The 21,737-nt window shown below is 42.8% G+C and overlaps 1 protein-coding gene across 5 annotated transcripts; it reads left to right on the forward strand.

Annotated features, from left to right (window-relative positions):
• Window positions 1-1,922: 1,922 nt before the first annotated feature.
• On the forward strand, window positions 1,923-12,333 carry CLK4 (CDC like kinase 4). Of its 5 annotated transcripts, none has more exons than XM_058848656.1 (14): window positions 1,923-2,060; window positions 3,895-3,954; window positions 4,554-4,711; window positions 5,753-5,978; window positions 7,164-7,254; window positions 7,643-7,709; window positions 8,956-9,072; window positions 9,176-9,342; window positions 9,448-9,542; window positions 9,904-10,033; window positions 10,336-10,418; window positions 10,909-10,988; window positions 11,815-11,902; window positions 11,983-12,333. In XM_058848656.1, exons 2-14 carry the CDS (start codon window positions 3,901-3,903, stop codon window positions 12,118-12,120), a joined length of 1,494 nt encoding a protein of 497 aa, XP_058704639.1. In that variant the 5' UTR covers window positions 1,923-2,060; window positions 3,895-3,900; the 3' UTR covers window positions 12,121-12,333. The 5 variants fall into 5 exon arrangements, with proteins under 5 accessions (XP_058704639.1, XP_058704640.1, XP_058704641.1 ...); XM_058848657.1 differs by having other exon boundaries at window positions 1,934-2,067; XM_058848658.1 differs by having other exon boundaries at window positions 1,954-2,064.
• Window positions 12,334-21,737: the final 9,404 nt, after the last annotated feature.

Genomic DNA, 21,737 nt, shown 5'->3' on the forward strand with positions numbered 1-21,737 from the left:
CTGCATTAATTTCCTTTTTTCCCATTAAATATGATTTCCCAGAATTGTTTCTGAACTGCTATATCCTGTTAGAGGCCCTGGCATCCATTTATAAGGGGAGAGGAAATTAGTAAAAGTAAAATCCAGTAAAAACTTAGAAGAGGTAGCAAGGCAAGAAAGGCAGACAGTGTGATCCTGTCACATCCCATCTTCTCTGCCCTGCCAGGAATACCAGCCACTGGTTTGTCACCAGCCTTCCAGCAAGAAACTTTCCATAAAATCCAGATAGTCTTCCTAGACACACCTTTTGGATTAAGAAATTAGAGAAAAACTGTAATTGTGTGGTACAGTTGACTAATATCAGGTACATGGATATTTTCTGCCTCTTCACGGGTGCATGGTCACTCTCTGTAAATTTAATTTTATGTTTCTATCTTTTCTCTGCTGCTTGCAGTCTGAGAGAATTCCTCAGTATCAGTGGATGTTGAGAAAACTCTTAATGCTTGGCAGATACTACTAGTTTTTTATGACTAATAACCAATTATTTTGGTGCTAAATGAGAAACATTGAAGCAATGGCACCAAAGCCTTATTTGGCATTAATCGATTTGGTATACAACATGAATTATGAGGTTAAAAGATTTTTAAAAATACAGGGGGCAACAAACAGGTGTCAATGCTCTGTATTTTACTTTCTCTTCTTAAAACAAACAAGCCCAGAAAGAACCAAGAAAAAAATCCCAAGAAGAGGAACAGGATTTCCACTCTAGTGGAAAGGTTTAAGGTTGTAATGAAGTTGCAAACCAGGTTTAAAATGGTTACCTTATGCTTGTTGGCAAATGAATTTTAATGAAAATTTTAAAACCACAAATCCAAAAGTATGCTCTCATTTTAGAACAATTTACTAATGTTGTTAGGGACTAACATTAAAAAGACAATGACACTCATTAAATTAAAAGTACATTACACTTTAGCTATTCTGGACTTTGCTTCAGCTGCAAAACCTTGGTGTATTAGAAGCAACACTTGCTAAAATTATGCTGGGAGAGAGTCATTGAGTTCAGGAATTTTTCAATTTACCCATTAACCTTCAGAGATTGTGATTTTCCCCAGATAAAACCTTGTGAGCTCCTAAATCTAAAGCTTGCGCTTCAGTTCAACTTTTCCCTGTTTTGAGGTTTGCCTTTCTTTACTTCGTAACAATCTCCTTGGGCTTATTAATTATTAAAAAAATATAAAATATATATTATTATAATATTATAAAATATAAACCCATTATTTATTAATGACAGCAGGAGGAGCTGGTGATACCAAGTTTCCCCTTGCAGTCCAGCATTACCTCAGGCCTGGGACGCTGGGTTTTACCTGTGCCGGGACATGACTCGGCTGGATCCACCATCCCACCGGAGCGGGGCAGGAACCGCTTCCCGATCCATGCGATTGCACACGGCAGAGGGGGCAGCTCCAAGCTGCGGAGTCCGGCGGATGAAATATTTTACTGGGTTTTTACCGTGAGCATCACACAGGAACAGCTCGCACAGGAAACTGTGAGCAAGAAGCCAGGCCTGACTGCAGAATTAACTCCACTTTGTTTAAGCCAAACTGCTTAAACACTGCGTTTGGCGAGTTCATTAGAAGGAATTAATTAGCGGTTGTAACTAGTTAAGTGATTTCTGCACTGCTAAACGCGTTTGATGAGGCACCACAGGAGGGCAGGCCTGCAGCTCTGGAGTGGAGCTCGCCCTCCATGTTTGAACTTTTCCATGAGGTTGGCGTACAAAGCCATGAAGATTTGGGTAAAGTCGATGCCCAGCGTGTAGGGTGGGTTGGGACGGGACCTAAAGATCACCTCCCCACTGCCCTCAGAGCCGCAGCCCTGACGGCGGCACCACCTCAGGGGCGGGGGCGGAGCCTCCCCATGGAGCTCTCGCCCGGCCGGGTCTTACGTTGTGCGTCTGACGTCACGGCGCAGAGACGCCGCGAGAACGAGGGAGAAGGAGGAAGCAGCTTCTCCGCGCTCGCAACCGCCATTTTGTCTGTGCGCTTGGAGGACACGGAACTCGCTCGCTTTCTGTTCCAGTTGTAAGTGGTGAGGGCGGCCCTTCTTCCTTCTCTTTTCACCTTCGCTTCCTTCGCCTTTTTCTTCACTCCTTTCTGTTTCTAGGGGGGACGAAGCAGCGGGTAGACGGAGGGGACGCAGGGCGTGGGGTTGGGTGGGAGAGCTGCTCGCGTTGTCTCCGCTGGGGCGCATCAGGAGGTGTTGAGAGGGGAGGAGGATTCTCCCAGGGGCTCTGTGGGGGTCTCCGCGGAGGTGCGGAGGGCAGGGCCGGGCGGAGCTGGCCTCATCCGGGCCGGCCGTGCCTGGCGCCCGCCCAGGTGGCAGCGGGAACCGGCCCTTCCTCCCCCGCCGGCCCCGGAGGCCTCCCCGGGGGAACGTGGCGTGAAGTGGGCCCGGTGCCCCGGCTTGGGGTGGCGGGTGTCCCCTCCAGGATCTGCGGTGTCGGACTTTGGTCATCCCAAAGGAATAAGCCTTTGACCTCTTCCGCCTGCCAGGATTTTGAGGAGAGGCATCTAAAAATTGCTGTGTAGGCAGCTTACGGCAGGGCTTTCGTGGCCCTTATGTGTATGGATCTGTTCAGTAGGGGAATGGCTCCTTATGGCAAAATGTGGGAGTGAAAATTGCCTGTTATATGGATTAGTTCCACATGCTACAGAAATGCATATGTTCGTGGCAGCTGTCAGTATTACATAAGTGAAGTTCTTCGGCGCTTAAAATCAGACAGAGCACAGTAGTAAAAAGTTTTAAGGTGGCTTCTACCTTAAAATGGACTCAGACCGATTCTGGCCATTTCCTCCTCATTTAAATTTACTCGGCTCCTTTAGGGACACAATTTGTAATTTTTATCCTAATTTCACTTATGCTATGTGAATTTGATTGTAGTTAAGCAGTAGTTAGTCTTCAGCAAAGCATTTTCTCCAGTTTCCTGTGTCAAGTATTTCTTGCCCCCATGCCCTGCTCTGCAGAACAGTTTAATGGTGATTTTATTTAGATAGTTTTTCATTACCTTAGTGCAGCCTGCTTTCTGCCAAGCAGGGAAAGAAAAAATATCCCAAGCAACCATAAGTAGAATTTTCAGTTTCCCTATAACTGCGTGGAGCTCTGCACCTCAAGAGTCACTGAAACCTGAGTGTGCTTCAGAACCTGAGTTATGTAAGGTGAAAATAGAGGAAAATGGCTCTGGAGTTGTGTAAAAAGAGAGGAAATTAAAGCACATAAATGAAACACCAACTCGGTTTTAATTTTTTCAGGTGTTTTTGTTTGTCATTTGTTACATTATTATTTTTATTAGAATCCCATAAGTGAGTAAGATTTTCTGAATCATGACTCACCCAAAATGTATACAAGGCACATATTTTGCACGGTTTGGTAATATGCTTTTGATTTAAAAAATATTGTTGCGGATGTCTGTAGTTTTTTTTAGTTTCATTCTTTTTAATTACCAGCCTCTCACAGATCTTCTAAAAGTATTAAAAAAAACTTTTTTTTTTTTTCCTCCAGAATAGGCCTGTCGTTTGCATGTTCTAGGAGTTTCTGTCTTAATGCCTTCTCTTTGTATAGAGGCATTGTTCTCTGTAAATTTACACGGATTTGCACAATTTACACATGATTTACAATCATGATTTTTCTACTCTATTGCTGTCATTGTCTCTAAACTAGTGTTCTCACTGTCACTGCTTACTGCAGAAACTTTTTATTATCTTGTATAAAATCATTCTTTGGAATATACTGAAGTAGATACAGAAGATTATTCAGATTATTCTTACTTTTAAAAAACCCTTTCTTCAGATGAGTAAACAGTTGGTTTTGTTACACTAATTCTACTGTGTTTTACTTTGCCTTTTTTTTTTTTTTCAGTTGTGCATGTACCTGTTTGAACAGAGAATTCCTGCACCTAACATCCAGCAACAGAAGCTGGTGGGTTTTGTCTTTGGCAAATCAGCTGAACTGTAGAACACTCACAGTCCTGCATGCTAATAGGGTGCAGAAGTTGTGACTTGGCTCCAGGTGCTCCAAAGCTGTGTTAATCCATCAGCATTCACAGTGGTTGTTGCTAAAAGTGACTGTTTCCTGGTGTTCTGTAAATAGTTTAGTGAGAGAAGTTTTTAGGCTGATTGTGCATACTTGATTTTACTTTACAATACAGTAGGAAGACCTAAATCCAGGTTTTGTTAGAGGATGTCTGGAGAGGAAGGTTTCTTCCAATAGAAGGCTCTTTAAGGATGCTATTGTGTTTAGTCACTCGAGGGTTTATTTAAAACAGGCTTTAATGACATGTTTGAAGCTATTAAATGAAGATGAGTTGGCCCATTTAATCTTGATTTGTGTTTCATAACAGTGTTAGTGTTGGGATGAGGGAGCTGTGTCTGCCTGCCAAACCGACATAGTTGGGGGAGGGAGCTGAGAAAAAATGTGTCTTTTTAGTTTTGTCATACTTGATCAAGCTACCATTGTTGACTTGCACCTACATGTGTGTTCATTGATTTAAAAAAAATAACGATTATTGTATTTTGCAGTGGGAGATGAGGCATTCAAAGCAATCTCATTGTCCTGAGTGGGACGACAGAAGGAGCTGGGATCAGAGGAGGAACAGCAGCAGCCGCAAACGCAGAAAGAGGTCCCACAGCAGTGGCCAAGAGAGCAAGCACTATAAACCCAGTCGCATTTCAGAAAGGTATAAGGCTCTGAACTGAGTAGTGCAAATGTTTCTTACCGTGTCTAAAGTAAATGTGTTTTCAGGGTAGGAGTTTTTGAATGCCTAGAGTTGTCAGTTCCTTATGGCTTAGCTCGCTTAAGACAAGCCTGATATGTAGCTGTTAACACAGCACCTGAACCATTAAATAGAAATTCTTGAATAAAAGCAAGTAAGTGTTACTAGTTTGTCTCAGTGATGTCAGTTAAATATTGGTATTGAATACAATCAATATTAAATTTCATGTGAAAAGTGCCTTTTAACTTAGTGTGAACAAAAGAAGGTTTGTTTAATCATTTAATACAATGGTAAGTATGAATTTCTCGTACTAATCTGGAAGTGATTTGTGTTTTCTCCTACACTGCTTTCACTGGAAAGATGTATTTTTCTGTTTTGTCTTGGTTTGTTTTGATTTTTTTTCCTTCAAAAGATCCAATGGAATTATTTTAAAAGCTCATACTCATGCTTATTAAAATGCTGGAAGGAGTAGGCGTACAGCAGTAAGGGAACTCTGTGCCTCAGCAGCTTTCTTAATGGTCTGTTTTCTGTGCAAAAGATCCTTGTTCCAGATAATCTGAGGTTTTAATGTTGGTTGCAGAGCACTTAGAACTATGCTACTTCTCTCAGTCTCTAGGCTTTATTTAACACCTGGAGCTTTGAAAGCATAGAAGGGATGATTTCTGTATTGAAAGTGGTTTATCATATGACTTTAAAGGTTGTCATGAAGTTGCTCAGTATATTTTAGGAAGTGTTTATCTTTTTTAAGTCTGAGTTTCTTACTATGCAAACTGTGGACAGATCGTACATTGTTCATGTGGATGGCTGCCATGTATTTGAGACTGACAATGTTGTTAAATCCCTAATAAAGTAACATGAAAAGCTCCACTATTTTTGGGGAGGGATTCAATTAAAAAAACATTTCTGCTGTAAAGACAGATACTGTATAACTCAGCTCAGGTCACTTATCTTGTTGGAACCTCAAGTTTTTGAAGTGGAGAACATTCACTTAAAATATATTTTCAGTCATTATTTGGACGATAGAGCCATAAATGAAAGAGACCATCATGACCGGAGATATGTTGAGGAATACAGAAATGACTTCTGTGAAGTGTATGACCACAGGCATTATCACAGAGACTATGAAAAGAGTCACCATCATCACTATAGCAAATCCTCTGGTCGGAGCAGGAAAAGTAGTCATAAAAGGAAGCATAAGAGACATCATTGCTCCAGTCACCAATCGCATTCGGTATGAGTAATTTTTAACTTTATTATTAATGAATTAGTGGTAATAGACTTCGTAAATGAGTGCTAGAGCTGCAATTCCTGATCCACGGTATTTAAGAAATACATTATTAAAAAAGGATTTGTATTTAATTGAGTCTGTTTGTGGAGCATGTGAATATGTTGTTAGTTGAGATTCTTGGATCAGTGTTGGGTGGGGGAGTGGGATCATCAGTATTAGTTGAACGCTGGGAATGCAGGTGGTTGGTAGTCAAAATCACTGGGATTGATCTGAAAAAAAATGTTGTCTTGAAAATGAAGACAGGTAGCTGTCCTGTTTTGAAGTACAGCTGTCACTTAGCTTTGCAACATAGTGAACCTTGTTTTATCAGGTGGGTTGTGAGATGTTATCCATCCTATTGCTAAAAGTAATTGAATTGACATGCCTTTTTAACATGAATTGAAAGGATGAATGTGCATGTCTGGTAAATTGATGTGAATAATTCTACACGTAATTCCAGAAAGCTTTGATGAGCCCGGTACCCAGCTAATGGCACCTAATGTCTTAGTGAGATGGGATAAGTTTGCTGCTTGCCTTCTTTGAAGGTGTGCTCTCTGAATTTCTCATGATTGTCGTGATGCCCACTGATGCATCTACAGCTCCAGGTGTTTTATACCACTTTTCTGTAGTAGAACAGCAAGATTAGCAAAGTTATTAGATTATATAATGTAAATTAAGGACTTCAGGGTACTTTTTATCCCCTCTCTAAACATGGGGGAAGTAAAATTGTTTACATGAGTGGATGTTTTAAGAATAGAAACATTTCACCTGACTGAGAGCTTAGGTGTGTAGATAAATACTATTTTTTTGCTATTTGCTAGCAAAGTATTAGAAATAGCAGTGTTGCAGTCTTAATCTGTCTTCAATTAAGCCACTGTTTGAGAGACAAAATTGTGTTGTTTTTTTTCTGTTGCTTGTATCACTTTAAGTATTTATCTGAAAATCTGTTCCTTGCCATGTTTTTCTTCTGTAACATAAACTGTGCCCTGTGAATTTCTGGGGACTGAATTTGAAATTGCTCCTGCCAACTGTTCGTGGCCTGGTGTGTAACTGAATGCCTGAATATCTCCCCGCTGAATGAATTGCGTATTCTGCCCTGAATTCACTCTGATATATTGATTGGCTGGACGATCTTGGTGCCGTTTCCAGAAGAGTCACCGAAGGAAAAGATCCAGGAGTGTAGAGGATGATGAGGAGGGTCACCTGATCTGTGAAAGTGGAGACGTTCTAAGAGCAAGATGTATAGAACATTTTTCAACACTTTTAAAAAACTTTTCAGAAAAAAATCTGTTTAGAATAGTATGTCAGAGGAGGGGGGCTAAAGAAATCTCATTGCTCTTTTTGTTCTGTTTTTTTTTGTGCTTTTTTGTTTTTTTGCATATCTTCTTTTCTGTAGAATTTAAATACTGTGTTCAAAAAGTTCCAATTAGTAAATGAACTTGAGATTAGAACAAGAGATAGTTTTTTGGCTAACTGTTTTCATGACTCCTGTCCAATAAAATAATGCATTCTGATGCTGAAATTTAAAGTAATTATGCTTTTGTAATGGCACATTTTTAAATCTACATTAATATGTTCATTCTCCTTTAAGTATTTGTATAATTCTAACTTATTTTTATTCTTTTTAGATGAAATTGTTGCGACTTTAGGAGAAGGAGCTTTTGGAAAAGTAGTGGAGTGCATAGATCATGATATGTAAGTGTTGGGTTATCTTTATTAGTGGATCTCATGATAAAAGCTACTTAGATCTGAAATTAAAGCTCAAGGACATTTTATTTAAGAGAAAGTTGCAGTCAAATGCCTTATTTAATGATTGAGAATTTTATTTCGTTTTTCTGTTACTATTAAGTGCTGCTGCTGTAACTGGAGACTGAGAGCAGCTAAAGAGTGCAGAGTTAGTTTGGGAGACTTTAAAAGATGGTGCAGTGAGTTACTGAGGAAGTAGTTTTGCTTCTTAATGAAAGCAGTTTCTGGAAAGCAGTTGCTTGGAATTGGTTGAGCTGTAAATTGCTTTCCTCAGTTTTCAGAATCAAAATTATCCTTTAAAGTGTTTTTGAATCAACAGTTACCCAGTATCCAGTACTTACTTAATGGAATGATTGCTTCCATGTTGGCGACGTGTCTGCTGAAGGAGGAGAAGCTTAACTGTATTTCCATTAATTCTGTGTTTTCTAACAGTTGTTAGAACTCAGGCTGTTTTAACTGTATGTTCTATATCAGCAGTTCTGTGACATAGCTTTAGTACCTTTTCCTCTGTCTTTGGTTTGTTTGTCATTTCATAAGTCTGTTTTGGAGTTTGAGATCATGTTGTGAGGGCAAAGAATGTTCTGAAGTTGTTAGAATTGAAAGAACTCTGCAGAGACAAAAGTTGTCTAAGAGCGAATGGGACAGAGGAGCTGTGTCTGTGTTCCATTTCAGTGACAGCCTTACAGTCTGAATGCATGCAGGCATTCAGTGCAGGGCAGTTTTCACTGGTATAAAATACTCACAATCCAAACTTCAGAAATTACTCAATTCCCCTGATTCCGTAAGAGCACTGGAAAAGAGCCAGGACAAATTGTGCAAGTTGCAGGGAGAAAAAAAAAAAAATCAAGTTTTTGTAGTATTTTTGTTCAAATGAGAATTTTGTTAATATTTTGATCGTTCTGCTGGCATAGTCCCAATATTTATTCTACTTCAGATGAGATAGTAACACTGAGAAGTTATTAATAAAGCATAGTAGTATAGGTATTTGAGAAAGAGAAGATCAGGATTACTTTGTTTTTTATAGAACTGTTCTGGTTGAGTGCAGCATGCTTAAATCAAATTCCCCTAATCCAGCTCATAATTCTCCATGACCTTTAATCTTCCTGTGTTTCTTTTATTAAAATCAGGCTGCTTTGGGGTTGTGGTATTTAACAATAATTGATCCACTTTTTCCATGCTTTACTTTCTTTTCAAGGAGAGGAATGCATGTAGCAGTTAAAATAGTGAAAAATGTTGGTCGATACCGGGAGGCAGCCCGTTCAGAAATACAGGTGTTGGAACACTTGAACAACATGGATCCAAGCAGCAATTTGTAAGTATGGAATTTGAGTAGTCAGCATACCAAGGATTTGAAGAAAGTAATTATTCAATCAATTTTCATTTGTTTTCTTTTTTTTTTTATTTTCTCTTTTAAGCCGCTGCGTCCAGATGCTGGAATGGTTTGATCACCATGGCCACGTCTGCATTGTTTTTGAGCTACTGGGGCTCAGTACTTATGACTTCATTAAGGAAAACAGCTTTCTGCCATTTCACATTAATGACATTAGGAACATGGCCTATCAAATTTGCCAGTCTATAAACTGTAAGTAAATTTCAATACTCCTTTCAAATATATGGGTGTGCTTTGGATTCTCCTTTAGGAATTTAATGTGCAAATTATGGAATACTGTTCTCTTTTTCCTTGTAGTTCTACACCATAATAAACTAACTCACACAGATCTAAAGCCTGAAAATATTTTGTTTGTGGAGTCTGATTACATAGTGAAGTACAATGCCAAAATGGTAAGTTTGTTCTTTGTTTCTCTCAACTTGAATTTCACTAATTCTGTTTTCATTGAAACTTTAAAAAAAAAAAGAAAAAATAACAGAGATAACAAGTACCTGAAGCTAATTTAAGGTTAACAAAAGAGGAAAAGAACTCTTGTTACTGTAAATGGTCTTTACTCAGCTGTTTTGGGCATTGAGATTAAATCACTTTGTTACCCACTCTTCTTGGAGCATTGAGCTGCACAGGAATTAAAGTATTTGGAGGAAGTGTTTTGTTACACATTTTATGCTAGCTGGTACTTTGAAGATAATGTGATAATGCTTTTTGCCTAAGTATGCTTTTAAAAAGAATTAACAGCATTTTGATTTCTTGCAGAAACGAGATGAACGCACTTTGAAAAACACAGACATCAAAGTTGTTGATTTTGGAAGTGCAACTTTTGATGATGAGCATCATAGCACATTGGTATCTACAAGACATTATAGAGCTCCTGAGGTTATTTTAGGTCAGTAAAGACTCTTAAACCTTCTGAAAGTTCATCATAGTTCATTCAGATGTCTTTACTTCATAAACCAGAGTAGTTGTTCATGGTTCTAGTAATCAGTCATCTCTTAGATGGTGGTGCTAAAATTATTGAGAATAAACAGTAAAATAAATACTCTAAAACCAGAAATAAACACCAGGGTTTGAGGAGGGCTTGGGCGTAAGTTGAGCATCAGTAAATGTGTGGAAACTGGGCATGTGCTTTGTGGGTTATAGATTCTGAGAACATACTAAAAAGTAAAACAAACTTTGCCTATTTTGCAGCACTGGGATGGTCTCAGCCGTGTGATGTGTGGAGTATTGGTTGTATTCTGATTGAGTATTACCTGGGATTTACAGTGTTTCAGGTGTGTATCTACACTTACATAGAACATGTCTCTTACAGACTACTGATTTTAATATTTTAATGACATGCACTTAACTATGTAAAAGGCATAACCTCATGGGGTTTTAAGGATTATATAGATGAGACTGGAAAATCAGCATCCATACAGGAACATGTTACCTGTTGGATATCTCCTTCAGAGTATCTAAGATGATCTTGTCTGGCATTTTGAGTGAAGAAGACTGTCATGATACTGCTGGAATTAAGAGTAAAGAAAACACTTGTACAATGTTTGCTTTATGAACTGTTGTTCAAGGGTCATCCTAACTGTGGAAAGTGTTGTATAATCTGCATTGCATAATCTGTTTTTTATAATTGAAGGTGGCAGTGTTTAAAGATATTGTGACAGTGCTCTAGCAAAATCATGTTTGCAGTTTGAGTGTTGCTACCAGCACTCAAGTGGCTCAGAGGAGAAAAATGCGCTAAGTGCCTTCATTGCTTTTTCTACACAGACTCATGATAGTAAAGAACACCTGGCAATGATGGAAAGAATACTGGGGCCTCTGCCCACTCACATGATCAAGAAATCCAGGTATGTTCATTGTAGAAGTGGTAAGTTGCCTAATATTTTCTCTTACAAGAGAAATTGCGAAGTTGCCATTGTAAGCTAGGAATTGCTGCAGATCAACAGGGATTCAAGGATTCAAAGCTAACTTTGGTATGGTCACCAGAACAGTATTAGACATCAATTTTTCTTTAACTCTGAGAATAAAGAACGTGTCATCACAATAATTATTGTGAGGAAGAAGAGGGTCCTTGCTTGCAAAGATAGCTGTCATCCTCTTCTATTGCCCCTCCATATCCTTCAGACATATGCTTCAGTGATCTTTTTCTCTTCCTCAAAGATAACTCCATGCAACAGAAGTTTCTCACTTCATGGCAAGGACAAGCAGCCAGCACAGGGTTCTCCCCTGACCCCTCTATGTCCAAAATTTAGAGGTCCTGGGATTTGATGGTCTGGTCTCTTTCTTACATAAGCTGTCTTCTTGCCAGTTCATGTAGATAATTCTGTAACTCATGTTAGAGTAGAATTCCAATAATTCTGGGTTGGATAATGTATATTGTTTGTTACAGTTGTCCAGTTGATTATAGTGCATTTTGAAAAACAGGAAAAAGCTTGGAAAGCAGCAATTGCAATAGATTCAAGTAATACTAAAAAAAAAGATTTTCTAATGATTGTGGCAGCAGTAATAAAAAAGCAGGAGATCTCTGTGAATAAATATTTACTTAAAGAAATGTTAGCTCTCAAATGCAGAGAGACATGCAGGAATACTTAATGGTGTTTTAAAACTTCTTGGAAAAGCATCTGCTTGCTGTGTGCAATGACACCAACTTACTGTTATTTCCTTGTCCTGCAGAAAACATTATTTTCACCATGACCAGTTAGACTGGGATGAGCACAGCTCTGCAGGCCGGTATGTCAGGAGACGCTGTAAGCCTCTGAAGGTAGGAGACAGCATTTTTATTGCTGTTAGACTGCAGTTGTGAAAGCTCTCTCTAAAATACCTCCTGCTTGTTTCTTTCAGGAATTCATGCATTGCCAAGACACAGATCATCAAAGTCTGTTTGACCTTGTTCGCAGAATGCTGGAATATGATCCAGCCAAAAGAATTACTCTTGATGAAGCCTTGCAGCATCCTTTTTTTGATCCATTAAATAAATAAATTCAAAGATCTTCTATGCTTCTTCAAGGAGATTTCCTAGACTGTGTCAGTCAGTCAGCAGAGGTTGCATGAAACTTTTGTAAGCTTTAAATTATTTTGTACAGTTAAGTCTGTAAATAATTACATATGTTTTGTATAACTGTTATGTTTACCTTGTTGAGCAGTTGTAGTCTTATGGATATCAAAGTGAAAAATAAAAGTAATTTTCATTTTTGAAAGCCTGCACCGCTCTCCTTTTACAGATGATGCTAGTGGACCGTCTCACTGTAGGTGAGGAGTCTGAGCTAGCTGAAGGAGTTCTGGAAACATTCCCCAAAACTTACTTTCATTAGTCATGAAGATCCACCTAGTTATACTGTATGTAACAGTTTGATGGCATTTTGAACAGTTTGAAACAGTGTGTATCCTAAGTAGGTGGCTTTTGTGGGTCACCTTTTTTCCAGATTTTCTGTTACATAGCCGCATTGCTCCCCAGCCAGTTAGCTTTTGGAAACTTGTCTGATGCTTAAAGTGTTAAATATTCAGAGCTAATCTTTTTAGTTAAGGTCTGGAAAGTAACATTTCCTACTTTCAGCATTGTTTCTAGTCATTAAAGATGAACATTTTTGTGATAAGTTCTTAGACTGCAGAGAAATATGGCCTGCCATAGAATTATGCTATATTTAAGCTCTTGCAGTAATGAGATCATTCTGAAGTCTTCAATGTGTATTTCTGTGCAGCTTTGTTTGTATTTACTGGTAAATGAAGTGACCTTGGGAACTGAGAAATGCTGGCATTGAACCTGTACAGGATGGACGTGGCTGGGTTCTCAGTTGTGACTCCTGAACTCTGGTACTGGGTTCAGAAGAAAATGGTGCAACTTTCCAGGATCTGTACTTTGTACAAAGTACAAATGTACTTTGGTAGTTTTGGGGGTTCCATGTCTATAAGTTGATGATTTTTACTCCAGCTCTCTTAATCCATTTGACACTGTATGGGTGGCTTACTGAGCAGTAGGAGGGGAGCCTTTCATGGAAAAGTTCATTCTGACTGGAATAAGCAAGTTTTGACTATTTATTTCAATCTTGACTTTACTGCACAAGCCTTTCTTCAAAGAAAGGAAACAAAATTGTTTCTGCTCCACAGGAGCCTGACTTCATGTTTTGTGCTTGCTGAGTTAGCCCTAATGCACAGGAGGCTTCATTTGCAAGAGGCTCCAGACATGCATATCTCTGAGCCGGGGGTAGAATAGAGCTGGGCCAGGCTTTGAAAGCTTATCTTCTGTTACCAGTGCCACCTCCTGGGCTTGATTGTAGGTCATCATAGCCGCCTCCTTTCCTTGGATGTTGGTGATGATGACATTGTTTCTGCTTGGCATGACAGAAAATGTAACCAGTCTGTGCCATGCAGGTCAGCTTGGGAGAGCTGAGTGGGACAAGAGTAAATTCCTTCTTCCCACAGTACTTACCATCCCACAGCTTCAGAGGCAAAGCAAGGACTTGGCTGAGTGTATCAGCTAAGCAATGCAAATCAAAGGCAGATGGGGGGAGAAAATTTTATATGCTGCTATAACAATAAAACTGTAACCATAAAACAGTTCTATCGAAATTAGGGAAAGATGGTGTGCTCTTACTTACAGAGTGCTTCTAGCTGTTGATGTAGGTACTGAAATTTGTTGTGCTTGGTAAAGGAGATACAGCTTAGTCCTGTTATAAAGCCATGTTTAAATTGTCTTTCCTTCCTGTAAATTTAAAAGCACTATCAGAAATAGTGTGGCACCTGCAGCAAGGTGCCAAGTGCTTTTGCAGGCCTTGCAGCATCTGCAGCAGTGTTGGTTTGCAGGCACACGAGCCCAAGGTCCCTGGATTCCCCAGGGAAGCTGGGTAGGGCTCCAAGCAGCACCACAGGGCAGGGGCTGGGGCTGTGGGGCTGCCCTCGGTGCTTTAGTCTTTAGTAGGGGTTGGATTTTTATGTGTACACACCACCACCCGCAGTATCATCTTCATACTTGAAGTTTGTAATTTTGGCATCTTTGGGTCAAGCTCTAGCTGTTAAATAATTAGAAGAGCATTCACATCTGTTTCTGCATTTCAGATTCCAGCTATTGTCCCTTCAAAATATGGCCTGTGTCTGGGTCAGCCAGGCAGACACAGTGTGCATTTCCCTTATGAACCACTCACACTTTTTACTAAACACGGAAGACAAGACAGAATAAGCTGTCTTTTAAGGGAACAGCCCAGGCTTCATCACTGAAGCGCAGAATGTGATCTAGGGCTCCAGAAGCTGATCCAAGTGAGGGAAGAGTTGAGCTCAGGGCTGAACTACATCAGAAAGGAGCTTGGATTTCTGGGGCAGGGAGTTATTTGCTGCAGGAATGATCAGTCCTGCCTGTTCTTTCAGTGTCTGGATCTCAGGGCTGCCTGGAGGGCTCAGGTCACACAGGATGAGATGCTTTGCACCCAAGCATCTCCCCACAAATGATGGCACTGTGCTTCTACCACTCTCATGGAGCTTGTACGAAAAGCCTTGGCAAGCTCATACAAAGGAGAGTGGGAAAAGGAGGTAAGAAATAGGGTCTCACAGAAACCTGGAGTTTTCTTTTTATCTTCAGGATATGTAAGAGAGCAGGAACTGGTTGTCAGCAAATGCTATGGATTTTCCTGGTTTATCGGCTTTGGAAATAGCTACAAGAAGCCTGATAGCTACACTGTCCCTCTGTTCGTATGTGTTGGTAACGTTACTGACATTGTAGCATTTCCTAACTCTGTCCTAGGCTTCAATCACCTATCCTAGAAATAAGAATTACACCTCTAAGGGCAAGTGTCTTTGTCTAGAGGGAAAAGAGAACACTGGGATTTGTATACGTGCTTAGAATCTAGACAATCATTAAGTTGCAGGAGGATGTTTTTAGGTAAGTTGAGAGTTTTAATGCTCTATGTAAAAGCAAGGAAAAGGCACGTCAATATGTGGATGCTTAGTGCTTATCTGTGAGCAGTTTTCTCTTGTTCAAAGGCTGGCGAAAGTGGATGGAGCACTCCACTGAAGTAACAGCGAGTTACTTCAGTGCGTAGTGGGGTTCCGGCTACGGTCTCCTCATTAGAACAGATCGCGGCGCAGACGGCCTGTAGGGCAGAAGGTACAAAGCTCCCGGCCGGGTGACACCTCTCGGAGGTCGCGGGTTCCAGGGGAGCTGGGCCCGGGCCGCTCTCCCGGCGGGGGGAGCCCGCTGGAGGGCGCCCGGCCCGCGCCCGCCGCCGCCCCCGCCGCGGGCAGCGCAGCTACCGGCACCGAGCGGCGACCGGAGCGGGGCCGCCCGGCCGGCACCCTGCGCTCCCGAGTGGATGTCGTGCAGCACGGGCGGGACCCCGAGGGCCGCGGGCGGGCGGGGACGGGGCCGTGGGGAGCGGTCCCCGCGGGGGGCCGGGCAGCGGGGGTGGGATCTGCTCCGCGTAATGCCCCATGGGGGGCGGCGGGCCGCGCTCGGAGCATCCCCCCTTCCCCAGCGCGGGGGGAGGCGGCGGGGGAGCCGCCACCCCCCTCTTCCTCCGTTTAAGACCCGGGCTGGCGGGGCGAGCGCAGGAGAGCGGCCGCTCCGCAGCTCCGGCCCCACGCCCGCGGCGCGCACGGGGCGGCGCTGGATGCGCCGGCGGCGGGAGGCGGGCGGCAGCCGAGCGGGACCCCGCGCAGCGGCGCGGAGCGCGGCGCGATGAGCGCGGGCAGCGGCAGCGGAGCCGCCGGCGCGGCGGGCACCGCCACCTCCGCGCTGTGCCTGCTGCTCTCGCTCACCGCCGTGGCCGTGTGCCTGCTGCTGGGCGCCAAGACGGCGGAGCTGCAGGGCCGGCTGGCCGCGCTGGAGGAGCGGGGCGCCGCCGGCCACGGGCCGCTGCTGGACGCGCTGCAGCCCCGCGTGGAGCAGCTTTTCCGCGAGGTGAGTGAGAGGAGGCGCGGGCGGGCGCGCACGATGGGGGAAGGCGCTCCGGCCCCGCTCCGCCGCGGGGTTCACTCCGTGTTTCACCCGCTTCTCCTCCTCGCTGAAAAACTTCTTCCCTTTTACCAAACTTTACTCTTTTTGCTGCCGTTTCCATGAATCAGGAGTAGGGCGAGGCGTGGCAGAGCCCACCTTGTTTAGAAGAGAAAGCGCCCCAGGTGAAGGGCCGGCAGCCGAAGGTTAGAGGACATGCGACTTTCCCCCTTATTCTATTCACTGACATAGGTAACCCGAGTACTTTAACTATGTATCTTGGGATTTAATGGACCATAATTTCCTTGTTAGAAATTATGAACGTGATCCCCGCTATCTGGACTGTCTGTCACAGAGTATTGTGGTCTGGCAGTGCAGAACTGATTTATGGCAGGCAGAGGATACCCGCCACTAGTTACTTCACTTTCAGTCCTGGGGTTTTCTGAAATTATTCAATAAATATTTCTGTGCTGAACAATTTCCCCTACTCGGAGAACTATTATCCACACCGATGCCCTTCTCTAAACTAAACCAAACTGAACCTAATCTCTTGGAGAAGTTACACTTTATCCCAGGGTTATCTTTTTCCTGATTCTGGTGTTTAGGTTTGGGGCTTTTTACAGGCAAGGGGGACATGAAGGGCTCCATCACTCATAGGAAATACTTGAAGATCCCACAGTTGGTTTGCTGGATTTGTATAAACAGTAGTTCATAAAGTTCAGCATGATTCAACACGGCTTGTGGAGCTGCTGAAGGGCACCCCTGAGTGATCAGTTCTGACATCTGGGGAAGGTTTTACACTGGGATTTTATTAATGGCCTGACTGGGATGCAAAACATGCATTAAAATCATGACAACCACGAAGCCTAAATCATGCAAAAATGTATTTCTATGTGGAGCTCTGTGAAAGCTCTGAGGCTGTGAGCAGGGATGGAGGCAGTGCTGGGGGCATGGAGAGACAATTCCTCATGCTGTGTGTTGCTGTTGGAGCTAGGGTGAGGGTATTGCTCCACGGCATGTCCTTTTGCCTGGAAACTTGGTTGTATTGATGTGCCTCGATAAAAGTGAAATGTTAAAATATTTTTGTGAAAACCCTGAATACCAGACCAGGGGGGGTGCCTGTGAGGCGTAATCACAGTCTCTAGTTAACGTCTTTTCTCCAGGCAGGAATTAGCCTGCCGGTTGTGGCAGTGGTTCTGTTCCAATTACTCCAATAAATGTGCTTAGCAATGGGAATGGTTTCTGTGGCACTTCCTAAGATCATGTGCAACCTCTTGCTGAGATTTAGTTAAGTGTGGAAAGCTTGTTTTGTACTGGGAATGCTCAGATGGAGCTTGTACAGGGGAAAATAAAGCAAAACCACATAATTGTGTTTCTAATGGAAGAGTGAGCTTGTTGAAACATTTAGTATGACCAAACTTTTGTCAATACTAAAGAAAATTCTGAATCAGGGAACAAATTCGAGGAATTCATAGTAGTAATTGCACTATCTATTAATGGTCATTTTAAATGAACCTCTTAATTTATGGTAAAGTTTCAGAAAGTGTTTCTTGCCCAAACTGTTACATAAGACTGCTCGCTTGTCAAACAACTCCTGCCCTTTCTGTGCTTGAGAGTTTCTGGAGAGCCAGAGACTATTTCCATCATCATGAATATCAACTGATGCCTGGGGTCAGTTTTTTTGTTAAATTCTGAGTTGGTCCTCCTTTGAAGTTTACCACAGTATTTCAGAAGTGAAACCAAAGCTCCATACGCTCTCTGTGCATGACCCAGCATCCTTTGTTCTCTGCCACGACCCAAAAAGCTTTACTCCATGTACCAATCAAGGGCTTTGCTGGCATAATTTACGGCAGAGCTGCGCACAGAGAGCAGCAAATACAACACCAACACACTGGCTCTGTTCCTTTTAGCGCTGTTTAAATGTTTGGCAAGTTAAAGAGGATAGGAAATAATAAAGGAAGGATAAGTGTGTAGTTAGGGTAATGAAAGCCAATTTGGACAGCTAGGATTTAGTTTCTGGCTCTGTGACAGGCATCCGTGTAGCTCAGGAGAAATTGCTGATTTGACTGTGGCAGGACCTTGCCCTTCCCTTGGCTCGTCCCGTTAGTGGGACATGCTGCAGGCTCCTGCTTTCATGCCCTCTGAAACACTGCCAACAACACAGTCCAGACGTGGCAGCATCTCCACTTGCTCTGTGTCAAAAACCCCAGCTCCAAGTGTGTAGTTTTCACACTGGAGGGAAAATATTAACGGGAGGATTATAGTAACATCCAGTTGTTGTAAACAAAGCTGGACCGTTTTGTTCACAAAGGATTTATTGTCTGCAGTGTCCAGATTAATCAGTTTCACGACAAGAACAATTCAATGGGAGAACAGAGGATTTGCTCCAGGATTCAGATCTCCTCTGCTGTTCCCAGTGATGCCTGCTGAACTGAAAATATGGGAAAGCTTATTTACATTTCCTGGTGCATCTTCATCATCCAAATTACTTTAAGAGTAATATATAAATAAACAGATAAAACTTGAGCAACTCTGTAACCTTTAGACTTCAGATGGCTGTCAGAAAAATCTCCTTAGGTGTTTTTTTTGCCACATTTTCTCAAGGGAAGTGTATGTTTTGCAGAAGGCAGCTGGATCGTTCTGGTATTTATACTTTCCTTTAAGACAACTTCTCTGTCAGGTGATATGAAACCATTTTGATACTTTCAGGACCTCTTAGCATCACAGCCAAGCAGATAGAGGAAGCATAGGATTTCAACAACAGATAGAACTAATTAATCCTCAGAACAGAAAGAAAATAACCGAATTCACAGGCAGCCTAATTCCTGAATAGTCCAAAGTGTTCAAATATTTGAGAAGGGACTTGGTCATCAGTTGTACAAAGTCAAGTCTTAACACCCTGAGCTATTCACTAAACTGAGTAAGTACTTTGAGTTTTCTCTCTTTGAAATGTAGGGACTCCAGTTATCAGATTATTCGTTTGTCTTTTGGCAAGTACTTTAGGTAGGACAGGGCATTCCTGGAGGACCTGGAGAGTGAAGATTGTGGGTGAAGATGAGCTGTTCCCACCCTTGCTGGGCTGTCCCAGGCAGGGAGTATGCCTGATCTAATATAATGTACCTGTCATCAGGCTCATTAACTTGGGCTTGGCAGTGGGCTAAATGCAGACACGAACAGTCTCGTTGGCTTAGGCAGAGTGTGCACACATCTGCCTGCAATATGCCACGTAGACACTGCTCTAGTTTTGTGAATCTTCATGTGTTCTAGTTGTCCCATTGATGAGTTTTTGACTTTGGGGATGGAAACACTGGCTTTGGGTAGGCCTGAGAGTGGGTGAGCACTCCAGTCTTGACAGTCCTCCACCTCATCCCTCTGCTAAAGAAACCTTTAATACTCCACAGAGCATGAATTTTAAGTACAAAATCAATCAAATCAGGTCATGCCTGGACATGGGACTTGTAAAGGAGCTCAGGATGAACCCTGCCAATGGAGCTTAGCACAAGGGACTTTGGGATGTGCAGGAGGAGTGTGCCTGCTCCACGTGAGGGCTGTAGGCTGCCCCTGCTCTGAAACATTTAATATTTATGTACTACCATAGCATGGGGTATTACCTAAGGAGGCTGAACGCCACAGGATGAAACCATTACTCCTCCCTGGAAGGCGGCTGGATGGTTTGGATGTCAACATGCATGCACAGTCCATGTTTAGGTATAATGCACTCTCTAAAGGGCTGTTCTCATTCCCCCTCCAAACAGAAACTCGGCGAAGGACTTGCGAAGCTGCGGGCGGCGCGAGAGGCCCCGTCAGACTGCGTGTGCCCCCCAGGTAGGTACCGAGGTTCCAGCACAGCCACACCACCCACCTGCCTGCTGCACCCTCTGAGCTCCCCCTCTCCTGGTTTATATGCTCCTTTCCAGGGAGGAAAACGTGGTAAGAAGTGTTTTTCCCAAGCTGAAGCACTCTTGTGCTTGAGACTGTTAACATCTCCCAGTGCCTTGCTTTGGCCTGTTAACAGATCAAGGAGTTTGAGGTTTGGACAAATGCGACGTTTGGCTATAAGAATAGAAGAGTGAAGAACTTGACTGGGTTGTTGAGCGCTGGGTGTTGGGCCAAAACAATTTAGAAGTAGTAACAAAATTACTGGGGCTTAATGCAAGTGTGATAATTAAAAGCTGCAGCCTCTCTGCCTTTTCAGAGGGCAGCGACTTCTTTTGCTGTAGGAAAGCTGTCACCGATTGTTTAAATTTCCTCCCAGAGTTTAATGAACTTCTAAAACTGTCAAAACTTCCTGTTCTGCCGTGGAAGTGCATGCTCCTTGGAAACAATAAACAGCTTAGATTAGTTTGTAAAGGAACCTCCTTTATAGAAATGTTCTATGAAGTGCTCTGCTGTCACACTGAGGGCTGCGAGTGCCTTTGAGCTTGGGGCACTTCAGAGCTTTTCTAGTCTTTTTTTCTTTTCACAAAAATAGCAAAAGATGGGTGAAAGATGTGCAGTGCTTTGATGGGAGAGAATTCACAGGGTGTTACAAGGACTTCCAAGCAGCAGAGAGTTCCATTCTAGTTATACAAACAGTAAATGCTACATGGGGATGGCAGACTAGGGAAAGGGGCAGGGTCAGTTTTTCCTGCCACCCTGGATACGAATTGTACCAAAACACACAGTGTTAGTCCACATTCACAGCACACACACACACACACAAAAAAAAAAAAAAAAAAAAAAAAAAAAAAAGAAGCTTTTTTCCTCCATAAGATTATGTTTAATCTCAGAAACATTTCACTAATGATGCTCTTAAATGTACTCACTGCTTTTCTGGTGGAAGGCTCCCAGTGTGCCTCACTGCCTGGTAACAAAACCCATCAACTGAGAAAAAAAATCCTGCTTATTTTCAGCTCTTTTCAAGGTGGTCAAATCAGATTTCCCTCTTATGATGCACAGACACATCAAGTCCACCAACCTCACGGGACTCTGGGGCTGTGCCTTTCTCTGGTCTGGGCAAACAGGGTGCACTACTGGTGTGCTTAAGTGGTCAAGAGGCTTTTCCTTTGCTCTGCAGAAAGCAATTGGGATTGAAGAGGCTTCTTTTGTCCAGGAAAGTCCCAACTCTGTTCTGGGTCACTGGGTTGCTGGTTTCTGTGTTTGGGAGATGGGGGGAAGAGAGGAAGGAGAAGGTTTTCCCACGTGCTGCTGAAATGCTCGTTACAGTCATTAGTAACAAACGTCAAAGTAATTTGTGAGCAGAGGGAAGGAGAAGTGATTTCCTGGTGGGTAGGAAATGTCCCATTGGTGGCTGCTCCTGGCCACCACTACGGGGAGCTCAGGTAAGGATGTGCTGCTGGACTGTCCTGAAGCCTTTTGGCTGTTTTTGTGCAAATCTAAAACTGTGTTTCATTTTTTTCCTCTTTCTCCTGAAAAAGGCTGAATTGCCTTCTAATCTGTAGTTAGAGAGCTTGGTCTGGAAACATTTGAGAGCTTGTGGCCCTCACTGGCATTCGCTGCTGAGCTATGCCAGGTTGCAGACCAACAGCTAAGCTTCAATTTGCACTGGAAAAGCAGCCCCTGGAGAAAGGAAAATTTCCTTGTGGAGGGGATGGGGAGATGCTGCCAGCCCCACTCCTGCTTCCCATGGGCAGCTGGTGGGTATCCTGAGCATCAGGGCTGGGGAGATTTCCTCTGC

This window comes from Poecile atricapillus, chromosome 13, assembly GCF_030490865.1.
Source record: "Poecile atricapillus isolate bPoeAtr1 chromosome 13, bPoeAtr1.hap1, whole genome shotgun sequence".
Taxonomy (NCBI): Eukaryota; Metazoa; Chordata; class Aves; order Passeriformes; family Paridae; genus Poecile; species Poecile atricapillus.

Bases quoted from the DNA above. Each gene is read 5' to 3' on its own strand.
- CLK4 (XM_058848656.1), top strand. From the start codon at position 3,901: ATGTACCTGTTTGAACAGAGAATTCCTGCACCTAACATCCAGCAACAG. The intron at 5,979-7,163 runs GTATGAGTAATT...TGCCGTTTCCAG, and splicing joins CCAGTCACCAATCGCATTCG to AAGAGTCACCGAAGGAAAAG. The intron at 9,543-9,903 runs GTAAGTTTGTTC...GATTTCTTGCAG, and splicing joins TGAAGTACAATGCCAAAATG to AAACGAGATGAACGCACTTT.